Raw genomic sequence first — 12,223 nt, 5'->3', positions numbered from 1 at the left:
ATCATTAGAGAGTCATTAGGTCATAAACACTACAGATTCAACCTAAAGACAGTAGGGTTTTCTCAGGGAAACCAGCACAGCAGGTGGCCACAGGCTGTGGACAGCAGTCCACGTTCCAATTCCCCTCTGCCCCTCGCACCCACCCCGTCCCAGCAGCCAGCCCTGCTCCTGCTCACCACCACTTACTCCAAGTCCTAACCAGTGCCCTTTTAGGGAATTAGCCAAGTAAAACCTTCCTGAACACCAAGGACAGCAACTGAAGGAGGAGGCTCTTTCTAGTGACAATTAGCGCAGCCCCTCCATGGTTAAGCCTCTGGGGAGCATCTGGCTGTAGAATCCACCCTGGCCAGATCGCAACAGTGTTATCCCACTCCCTCCATGAAGAGGACAGGACGGAGCAGGGAACGGGGAGCAGAGGGCAGCTCTGAGTTTTGGAAAATCTTGGCAGACATTCATTCGGTTTCAACAGAAGTCCAACTATCAGAACAAGAACTGAGATCCATGATTCTCAATCCCAGCTATCACCTTGAGGCTTTCAAAACGACCAATTCCAGGCCCACCTAGAACAATTCAGTCAAAAGGTCTGGTCTCTGCATTTTGTTACAACTCCCCAGGGGATTCTAATGTGCAGTCATGGTTTTTAAACCACTGCCCGAGCTCATTGCAAAATTCCCTTAACTGGACAGCAGCCTCAGCCGCCGCGACCCAACCCCCAGCAACATCCCCTCTGTCATTAGGGGAACACTTAGTCATATTCAAAGAAAGCTACCTCCCAAATGGGTTAACCAGAAAGAACTCTAATTTCTACTCACTGTCACTCCCCTTTATCATTACCATGGCAGTTAAGACGCTCTAAAAGCAAAGAATTTGAGCAAATGGCTTCACCCAACAATCACAGAGAGTCAAAGACAGAACCCTCAAAACCCAAAGAAATCAGTAATCACTTCTTAAGAAGAAAGAGAAAGGTCAGCTTGGGGAGGAAGAGGGAAAAAAAAGAGAGAAACAGCCCTTAATGGGTGACTTGGGGTCAGAGCCATGGATGGTTAAGTCAGAAAACACAAATCCCTTGGCCACCCACAGTCAATTTTCCCTTTAAAACTAATGTACCAGCCGGGCACGGTGGCGCACGCCTGTAATCCCAGCACTTTGGGAGGCCGAGGCCGAGGGATCACCTGAGGTCAGGAGTTCGTGACCAGCCTGACTAACATGGTGTAACCCCATCTCTACTAAATACAAAAACATTAGCTGGGCATGTTGGTGCATGCTTGTAATCTGAGCTACTTGGGAGTCTGAGACAGGAGAAGGGCTTGTAACTGGGAGGTGGAGGTTGCAGTGAGCTGAGATTGCGCCATTGCACTCTAGCCTGGGGAACGAGAGTGAAACTCCGTCTCAAAAAAAAAGAGAAAAGAAAAGCTAATGTACCAAACAGGCACAGTGGCTCACGCCTGTAATCCCAGCACTTTGGGAGGCCAAGGCGGGAGGATGACCAGCCTGGGCAACATAGCAAGACCCCATCTCTACTAACAAATAAAAAATTAGCAGGGTGTAGTGGTGCCCACCTGCAGTCCCAACTACTGGGGCAAGAGGATTGTCTGAACCTAGAAGTTCAAAGCTACAGTGAGCTATGATCACAACACTGAACTACAGCCTGGGTGACAGAGTGAGACACCATTTCTGAAAAATAAATAAATAAAACTCTCTACACCATTAATTTTTTAAAGAAGGGCAGAATGCTCACCTATTATGGGCTGTCATAAAAAGCTAAGAAAACCAATCCAAACCTAGGCAGGGAAAATGAAACAGGCGCTCTACCCTGGTTCCTGTCTTGAACAGAGAGAGAGATATTAAATGAAACTACTGAAAATTTACAGTGTGGTTAGGTGTTTTCTTAAGCGACTCCGTGGGTATATACCTGCTTACTGAACACCCTTTCCCCTGCAACTCAACATGGAGGCTATACCAGGACCAGTCGCATTGCAAGCTTTGCAGGGAAGGTGGGCAGAGGGGGAGGCAGTGCCAGGATGGGGTGGTTTCCATCCTGTGCTTCCCCAAGCTCTGGGATTCTCCAGAGGCAGAGGGGCTGCCATGGGGGGATGACAAAGAGAAAACGGAGAGGATCTGGGCTCCCCTACAGCCCACCCGCCACCCACCATTCCAACCAGAGCAGTTCTGCATTCATCAGTCTCATGTCTCAGGTGGAGGGGGTTCCACACAAGGTTTCACATGAGAACAGGTTGCCCCGGGACAACGACGCTAAAACTATTGTGCGTAGAAGGAGTAACGGGTCTGGCTCCCATCAGACTCATTGGGCAGCTTCTCCGGCTGCCCACACAGCCAGCTCCGGGCACGTGGGGGCCTTAGAAAAATGGAGAGGACACAATTGCTGTCCTCAGAAGTCTCTGCCCAGCTCACTCAGCCAGGACACAGGACAAGGGCACCCTCGGACACGTGTGTCATGGAAGCTCTCATCTAGCAATGAGGAACCCTGAGATGCAACCACTGAATGCCTGACCCTCACATCTAAAGGTCAGGCAGACCTTCCTAGAGCTTGGCATTCCCACGGGCCCCACCTCCACTCCTGGCTCCAGCTGTCAATCAGGCCAGCAGGATCAACAGGAAGTTCCCAATAGTCTGTACGACCCAGCTCTAGGGCAAGTCAGACGACCCAAGCACTGGGAAACACCCAGTGCTGCGACTCTCCAGGCTCCATGTGCAACACCCATAGGCAGAGTCAGAACTGGGATGAGGGCACCTGAAGGGGTGGAAGATCACCACCCCAGTGAGTCAGGCTCATTTCCAGCACCGTAACTGCCAGCTCCCAGGGCCCGGCAGGGGCAAGAAACCCTGGGATATTATGAAAACTGCCACAATGTCCATGAAACAGGGTCTAGACACCCACTCGGGGATGCCCTTGCTTCTGGAAGGGCCTAGAAGTCCCTAGCCCCCACAGGCCGACCCAGCCTACCTGGCTAGCCCAACCCAATGACTCCCTTCATGAGAAAAGCATTTGGTAAAGTGTGCGTGCTGGACCTTTGGGAAGAGCTGTGCTATCTCTCAGGATGCTCTGTCATTCCTCCTCTACACTGCACCAGGCATTAGGAGATCCCTCCGCTCTGCTCAGTGCCAGGCATTAGATCAGCCCAAACTATGCCAAGGGGGCGGATGGATTCTTCCAGTCCTGCCATTGAAGGCCGAGATTCACACAGTGACACCTGAGTGGACCCAGGCCCCCAGCGTCTACTTGCAGAGGGCACCCGTGTCCTCAGGAGAAATGTGTGACCTCAACCATGTGGGGACTGAGGGGACGAGGGGAAGAGCCCGGAGAACCAGCCCACACCAATGGCCCACTGGATAACGTGGCTTTCTAATCGCCAGGCCACAGGCAGATTTTGTGGCAACAAGTTTGGTCCTGGACTTTGAAACTTGGGTCTGATGTGGTCAGGCATTTTTGTAAACACTTTCTAACCCAAGTCAAATGAGTGCTGCAAAGGGAATAATCAAAGTATCAATTACAGACACATCCATATTACAGTGTGTGCATGGGTTCACACATGTGTACTCGCCATAAGGAGGGAGCAACCCAAATGCCACATGGATGAACAAATGACAAGCCGCGGATGTACCGCAGTGACACTCAGGAGCCACGTCCCTTCAGGAAGCCACCTCGCCTTCCTCCCAACCCTCCTGCCTCCATGGGGAGGCTCACTGGGAAGAGCTGGGACAAGCCCAAGGCCCTTGGGGGAATGACTGCTGGGTCCACCATGGTGTCGGGATCATGTGATTTCTCCATGTTGTGACCCTCTGTACTTGGAGAGCAGGCTCTCTCGCAAGAGGACCAATGAGAGAGCTACTGTTCCCGCCCCCTTCAAAAGAACACCCCGGACAGAGGGAGCTATCCCATCCAGAACCACAGGCCATGCCTGGGCTCTGGGCCTCCCCTTCCTGCCACCCTCCCCCACCACGGCCAGAGCTGACCACAGGGACTCAGGGAGCTGGGGCTGCAGAGGGAGCCACTGCTGAGCAAGCGGCTGCTTCCACCAGGGTGAACACAGTCCACACTGGATACCTAAACCCTCCTCCCTCCTTGTGACACTAAGTCTCTTGGCATCACTCAGAGGAAGCAGGAAATCAAGTCTCATTAGTGTATTCATTCATTCATTCATTCACTCATTCATTCACCCATGGGCATTAGCAGAGTGACTCTGAGGAGTGAGGCTGCCCAGGCGGCAGGGAATAGGAAAATGTAGGAGACAGAGGGGCCCTTGATTGAACCACATGCAAGGCTGAATGCCACCTGGGCTGTGGGATAAAAGCCCAACATTTGCGAAGGGGCTACACAGCAGCCACACATCACAGGAGGAGATCAGTGAATGGGGAGCACCCAGGCTGGGCCACCAAGGGTGACGAAGCTTCTAGAGGCAGAGAAAGAAAGGGAGGGCATCCCTGGCTGAGATGACAACGCAAGTCTGGGCTGGGGAAGCAGGAATAGGCCATGTCGCGGAGGGCTCTGATACTTGGGCTGATTCTCGGAGCAAGAGGGAGTCACTAAAGGCTTCAGAGGAAGAAGGCAGCACAATGAAAGCTGCGCCAGAAAAACAGCCTGGTAAGAGGCAGGAGGTGGGGGATAGACAGCGAGACTCCTCAGAGGATCAGGGCCAAAATCCAGGAAGAGGTGACAAAAGTCAAATCCGTGTGGGTAAGGGAATGAGTGCAAGAGGTAACACAGAGATGAAAGCAACTTGAGGCAGCACGAGGACATGAAGATGCCAGGGTAACTCTGCAGATACCGCCAGCATGACCTCGAAAGAGCCCTCTCCAGGACTGGGCACTGGAAAAGTGGCAGGGAGCAGACAGGGAGTCCGACTGGGGACAGTTGGATGGAGGTGCCTGATGCACATCCAGGGAGCCACAGCCAAAGGAGAAGTGACAAGGCTGGTGCTCAGGAGGGAGGCCCGCTTCCAGCCCTGCGGCGGCAGCACCTCCCCTCCTCCTCCCTGCTAGAGTCCAATCCCCATCTCTGCTGTGCGGTGCTGCCCGGGGACCAGGGAGCCTGCTGGGTGTGTTGTGCCTGAGGGTGCACATCCTCTAGGAAAAGCCTGGAGTTCAGATGAGCAGAAATGACATTTAGAACAGTGGTTCCCAAGCCCTGGAGATCCAAAGTGTGCAGATCCAGCATGGACCCCTAAAAGTCATGCTTTCAAACAGCTCCCCAAGCACCAGATTCAAATACAGGGTCGCAGGCCCCACCAGATTTGCTACTTTAACCAGGTAAGGTGAGACCCAGGATGTGTAATGTTTCAAGATGCAGCCCATAGAAGCAACACACAAAACACACAGTCTGCCAGCCATGCCTGGACAGCCCCGCTCTCAGTGAATGCTCAGGCCAAGCCCTCCAGCAGCTGGGGCCTGTTTCTCGGGCTGCGCGGGGGAGAGTAGAGCTCAGTGTACAAGAGATGGGAGGGTGCCAGTATCCAGCAAGGATGGAATGACAATAGCTACCACATGGGAGTGCTCACTACTGGGCAGATGCTGTTGTGGTGCCACCACAGTCTACCTCTGTCAAAACTTGTCCCATTTTGCAGATGAGGCCACTGAGGCTGAGAGCAAAGGTGGCCCATGGCAAGCATCGAGGCCAGAGCTACAGGTATATGTTCCACACCTGGCCAACTGCACCGACGCACAGGGTAAGTGTTGGCAAGTCGTGTCTGTCCCTCTGGCCTCAGTCTTCCCCTCTATAAAACAGAGGTAACTGTTCCCAGCTGCTTGCTGGAAACTCTGGGATCCTAAACTCAAATGACCATGAAGGCCCTGGGAAGTCCGCAGGGTTTTCCCCAAGCAGCAATGCGGCTGCCCCCGCAAGCCCTCAGTCGGTCTGGATGCCGCCTGCAGGGTATGTCTGCCGTCTCTGCCCACCCACCACTGGGTGGAAAGGGCAAAGGACGTTCCCCCTGCTCCACACTGAGTCCTCCTCATAAAGATCTCATTGTGCGATTCTCAATAGCAGGCTCTGTTTAATGGCAATAATATTATCTTCTGCTGCTGACACGCCATCTCCTTTTTTAAACTGAGAATATTTGGCTGTGTTTTCCTCTCCATGCAGCGCCATTTCAGACAGAAAGGAGCCTCCAGGGCCTGTGACCTGGGAAATGCAGAGCCAGCAGGGAGGCAGGTGAGGATTTACCTGTAAGGGCAGGTGACATGGTGACGTGGTCTGGAGAAGGCCAGAGGGTGGAGTGCCCAGGGGTGGGGCCGGGGGCAGTTGGGAGGAAGAGGGAGATTCTTGTACCAATTCACTTCAATTGTTTATTTCAGCAAGCAGCAGTGGGCCTGTGAAGTTTCCAAAGTGCCCTAAGCATTTCTTTCTGGACTCAATACATTAAGTCAAAGAAAGCAGCAGGTCATACGTGCCAATGAAGTGGTATGAAGCTATTTCTCTTTGCAAGGCCTCCTTCTCTGTGAAGCAAATCTCAGGACTCACTCACTTAAAGCAATGCAGAATGTATGACCAGCAAACAGAAAAAGGAAAACAATTCCTCAGTTCCTCATCTGTATTATTACCATTCCCTCCCCCGGGGAAACGCAGGCTAGCAGAAATTCTACAGGGGTCAGTAACAATAGGTGGTTATTTGTAAGAGTAGTTAGTACTTTTCCCAGACTACAGAAGCAATGGCATTTGGGGGTCACAATGCTAACTATACACTGCCCCCTCTGATGACTTTCATTCCTTGAGGTTCGCTCATTGGATGCCCCACTCTATCGCCGGATTGCATCACACAGCCTCCGTGCAAATGCCATAGCATTCTGGCCAAGGAAGCAGAGCAGGCGGTCAGACTCGTCACTCCTCCTTCTGGACCACCTGCCCATAAGGCCATCTGCTGACTCTTCCGAGCTCCCTGGGCCAGGTGCGGCACTCAGAGGGGGATGTCCCTCGTCCCTAAACAGAAGGAACCCATCTGGATGAATGGAAAGAAGGCCACAGCCGCTGAGGGGGAAGAGAAATTCAGGGTGGTGGCAAGAAGGCAATGCTTCTGTGGTAGCGAAGGGAAGGCAGGAAAGAGTCAAAAACAAGAGCGGGGGCCAAAGCACGGGGCGAGCGTGTGGAGGGAAGAGGCAGATCCAGGAACGCAGGACAGGAGATGGTGGGCTGAGGGGTTCTTTCCAGCAAATGTGAGAGAAAACAGGGCCTTTCTGTATCTGCTGAGCAAAGTGTACTTGATTAGAGGCAAAATCTCTCTGAGTTTCAGTGAATGAGTTTCAGTGAATGGATGAATGTAGGGGGCTGGAAAGGACTTCCAGGGTCACCTAGTGCAAATCCCTCACTGCAGACGCACAGCTACAGCATGGAGTAGGGTAGTGACTCAAGGTCACACAGCAAGTCAGTGTCGGAAGGGGGCCAGCACTCCAGACTCCTAACTCCTGGCTGGGGGCATTTCCCTCTCCAATGATAGATGACACTGACCATTCACGCGAGAATTTTTTCGTTTTTTTTTTTTTTTGAGATGGAATCTCATTCTATTGCTCAGGATAGAGTGCAGTGGTGCACTTTCAGCTCACTGCAAGCTCCGCCTCCCGGGTTCAAAGATTCTTCTGCCTCAGCCTCCCGAGTAGCTGGGACTCCAGGAGCACGCCACCATGCCTGGCTAATTTTTGTATTTGTAGTAGATTCGCCATATTGGCTAGGCTAGGCTCAAACTCCTGACCTCAAGTGATCCACCCGCCTCGGCCTCCCAAAGTGCTGGAATTACAGGCATGAACCACAGCGTCCTGCCAGAGAAATATTGTTTTTAATGGCTTATTGACTCTTTGTGACCAATCCAGGGGCCTGCAGGGTCTCCCTGTGAACTCCAAACCGAGGCAGATGATCACCCTGATTAGGCCTTCCCAGCTGACACCCAAACAGTCTAAGCTTCTCTAAGTTCAAGTGTTTCTCCACAGCCCGCCCTGGAGGAGAGGCAGAAACGCCCACAGGTGCCAGTGATTCCCCAGCAACTGACAAGGTGCAGGCTCTGCTCTCCCCAGGTGAGAACGAAAGGTCCCCCCGACATCCCTGGAAAATGGCACCCACTAGGTTAGAGGGCAACGTATGCAGCAAGACACAAGTCACAAGGCTTACACTTGGAGGCTTTTCTCAGTGGTACCAAGAAAGCTGAAACAGGAGAGGGTTGTTCCTGATGCTTCAGACCCTGAAGACCAGGACAGAGAGAACGCCAGAGGGTGAGTTGTGATTTAAAATGCAGGGGAATTCAGACTAGGAGGGGATGGCAGGGCAACATTCCTCTAGCTCAGGCAAGATAGAAAAGAAGCTTCCAGATAGACCCCAAAACCACATGCAAAAAGACCACCACTAGGAAAAATAACCAGTAAGAAAGGTTTTTCTATAGCAGAAATAGCTAAGTTCTTTCTACTCAGACCCTCTTCTGAACTGAACTGCTAGCTTTTCATATATGATGGACTCCATGTTGACTTTCACTCTTGGATGCAATCCTTTTTTTTAAAAATATGTATCTGATGGGCCACTGTGCAGCTTGCCCACCTCCTCAAAAACAAAATGACACTTGTCAAAAGGACAATCAGTGGGCATGCTGGAATCTGGCAGTTCACAAGCAAACTCTTAATATTATGTATGCTGTGTCACAGTGCTGTAAATACAGTTCAGATTTGGTTTAACAAAAAGCACAAAGCGGCCAGGCACGGTGGCTCACGCCTGTAATCCCAGCACTTTGGGAGTCCAAGGCGGGCAGATCACCTGAGGTCAAGAGTTCGAGACCAGCCTGACCAACATGGAGAAACCCCGTCTCTACTAAAAATACAAAATTATCCAGGCGTAGTGGTGCATGCCTATAGTCCCAGTTACTCGGGTGGCTGAGGCAGGAGAATCACTTGAACCCGGGAGGGGGAGGTTGCAGTGAGCCCAGATCACGCCACTGCACTCCAGCATGGGCAACAAGAGCAAAACTCCGTATCAAAAAACAAACAAAAAAAAGCACAAAGTCCTTGGAGCAATACGTAAGGGGCACCCAACTGTGGGTTCCAGTAATTTTCGTATCTAAAAGACAATTATTATCTGGGGGTTCCCCTCCAGGCAGGGCTGTCCAATTCCTTTTATGTTAAACCCAGCCTAGAGAGTATCGCCTCCATTTGATTTTCATATCAGAGGAATAGGAGTTCCTGCTTCAACATTTCATTATTTGCATCCCATCCTCATCCTACAAAGAAGCGCTCTTAGGAATTTTTCTAAAAATCACAATCAAATACTTATGCTCAATGGCTTAAAGTTGGTGGCGCTGAAGATGACTTCAAATGCCGTGTTTTCAAAACCACATTTTGGGGTCAAGAAAGACAAAAGTCCACACGGAGAGAAAGCAAGAAGCCATTCATCTTATCAAAACTCCTTAGAACCATACTCTCCAGTTCAATGGGAGAACTTACAATTTGACAGAAAATGAGCATAAATAAATAAGACAAATGGTTAACACATCCTCACCCCCGTATTTGGTAGATTGAACTGTGGCTCAGGACAGCAAGTTTTGGAAGAAGAGAATCAAACAGCACAGACTTATTTGCAAACTCTCACACTTCCTAAGCACTGCAATGATGATTTTTAAACTTCTTACTAATCATGGTGGTTCCCCCAGCCAGGGCCGCCTTGGTTCCTTGGAAGAAATCATCAGCAGACGTCATTCCCTGGTCAGGCATCTGGAAACGAGTGTGGACGTCAATTCCTCCGGGGATCACCATCCGGGAGTGGGCCTCGATGGTCTTCACCCCTCCTGGCACAATCAGATTTTCTCCTATTTGCCTAAATAAACAGGGTTGGTGATAAGGGTTGTAAATGAATCGTGGACTCAAATGGGATCTGACAGTTACTTTCACTAACCTATAAACTATCCTCCGCTCTGTGCTGTGAGCTTTTCAGATCATTGTCATGATTCATAATAAAAACACTATATACTCCTATCCCCCAGCAAGAGGCAATGCAGAGTATACTAGAAAGCAAAAGTTAAATAAGGCACCAGAGGCCCCACTCAAAGACGTTTTGTTCCCAAGAAACCCCCCAAGATCAAATGATAACAAGGCCCCAGGGTATTTCTAAAAACTGTCATTAAACTTTCTTTACAACATCTGCAATTGAGCTAATTATCCTATAGCAAGTTTCTCCAGACCTGGCTATACTTTGCAAACATTTATTTTTATCATATCCTTTTCACCAGAGGGAAAATAGGGGTGGAAGGGTGAAGTAGAACAAAACAAAGCAAAAAAAAAAAACAAGTGAACACTATGATTGCAATGATTTAAAATTTTGGAAGCGTGTGTTCAGTTATTCAGATAATGAAAAAGCTAACAGCTGAAATATAATTTAAAAAGGCAGAAAAATGAATATTCATTATGTTGGGGGACATGATTCAGTTTCAATTTTTAAAAAATATTTTTACATCGTTCTACCAATTTTTTAAAAAGGAGTATTAATCTAGGAGAAGTCGATAAAGTTCTAGAACAAATTAGTGATGAGTAAAAATAGCACACAGGCCTGCACACTTCTGGGCCAGTGTCGTTCTACCAGACCAGATCGTGCCGTCTTATAATTGGGGGAAAATGGAACATGAAAGTCATGGCATTTGAGAGCCTGCAGCTGAGACTGTCACAGCAAACACACATGGAGAAAACATTAAACGTGGAAATGTTAAAATCTATTTTAGGTTCGTAAATCTGGGTGTGAGCTCCCAGGCCACTCCAGTTTTCCACTCCTCTGGACCGGTTTAAAGCTATCCCTTGATGAATGCTGCTTATTTAAAAGCTGTCACTGGCTGCAGTGTTTGTCTTTAAACAGATGTGCTATTTCTCCAGAGCCCAGGGAGCTGCCCCAGTAGGAAGGCCAGGAGGATACTGGGATGAACTCAGCTTCCTTAACCCTCTGGCGTCCAAAAATACCCAAACTCAGGAACTGCCCTGTTGCTTCGCCTTTGTAACACTAACACAATAAACACAAGGGCAGTCTTATTTGCACTAGTTGCCACGTAGAATAAAACCTAAAATTCCCTCAGGATTTAGGCAGTAATTTGTCTGTATTACTTGGTAATTAACTTGGTGTCTTTCTTTAGCCCCTCCAACTTGGATTCTTGAAGAAGAAAGCAGACGTGCTGTCTTAATAGAGGAGACTGTCTTTCACGTTTGCATTCTTTGGGCAATCCAACCCAAACAACTACATTCTAGGAAAACCTTTAATACATTCAACATATCACAAACCAAGTATTTGAGCTGGCAACAAAAAGATATCATATCACCTCAGTTAAAACTAGTAAATTACAAAATACATAATGCAACGGGTGTACATTAACTGTTGCTTTGAATTCCCTAAATTTGAGTTTTCAAATTCACTAATTACCACCAATCAAAACCCATTTAAAACCGATACTAAGTTGGTCACTCTCTGATGTTCCTGAAGTTTGATACTATGGATGCTAATGGTAGCTAATACTTGGAAAGCCTGGAAAGTGTTCAAATACATCTGTATATCATGAGTTACACTTACTTGATCAACCCATCTTCCATGTATATGTCTGCATAGAACGACTGGTCATCATTAACAATTTTACCTCCTTTGATCAGAAGACGATCGCTCTGAAACAAAGAGGCAGTAAGGTCACAACACGTAACTGACCTGTGAGAAACAGGAGCTAAGATATGTGAGTTAAGGATACATTTTCACTATTCAAAAGTGATGTTCAAAATAAGCCCATTTTGGAAAGGTTCAGTGACAAAGGTAAGCCTGTATGTGGCAACGTATTCATCACCTGATGAGTCAGAACACACAGGGAAAGCTTATCCTAGATAAACGAACTATCTATTTCAATTAGACATTGAACTCCAAAGAAAAAAAAAAGCAGTGAAAATTATTTCATATAAAGAAGATAGGGCCGGGCGCAGTGGCTCACACCTGTAATCCCAGCACTTGGGAAGGCCGAGGTGGGCGGATCACCTGAGGTCAGGAGTTTGAGACCAGTCTGGCCAACATGGTGAAACCCCATCTCTACTAAAAATACAAAAACTGGGCTGAACGTGGTGGTGGGCACCTGTAATCCAGCTACTTGGGAGGCTGAGGCAGGAGAATTGCTTGAAGCAGCAAGCAGCAGGCAGAGGTTGTAGTGAACCGAGATCACATCACTGCACTCCAGCCTGGGTTACACAGCAAGACTCCAGCTCAAAAAAAAAAAAAAAAGCCGAG

General features: G+C 49.0%; 1 protein-coding gene across 4 annotated transcripts in view; it reads right to left on the bottom strand.

Moving 5' to 3' along the window:
- Positions 1-12,223, bottom strand: part of DPYSL2 (dihydropyrimidinase-like 2) — a 160,451-nt gene that overhangs the window by 76,230 nt on the left and 71,998 nt on the right. For all 4 annotated transcript variants that reach the window (XM_011983845.1, XM_011983846.1, XM_011983847.1 and 1 more), the window contains exons 2-3: positions 11,531-11,619; positions 9,615-9,799 (exon numbers count right to left, since the gene is read on the bottom strand). In XM_011983845.1, coding sequence (XP_011839235.1) covers positions 9,615-9,799; positions 11,531-11,619 — 274 coding nt within the window. The remainder of the gene's footprint in view (positions 1-9,614; positions 9,800-11,530; positions 11,620-12,223) is intronic.

Source organism: Mandrillus leucophaeus, unplaced genomic scaffold (genome assembly GCF_000951045.1).
Source record: "Mandrillus leucophaeus isolate KB7577 unplaced genomic scaffold, Mleu.le_1.0 Scaffold256, whole genome shotgun sequence".
NCBI classification, from domain to species: Eukaryota; Metazoa; Chordata; class Mammalia; order Primates; family Cercopithecidae; genus Mandrillus; species Mandrillus leucophaeus.
The sequence above is the reverse complement of the archived record's forward strand: the minus strand, read 5'-3'. Positions and strand labels throughout refer to the sequence as shown.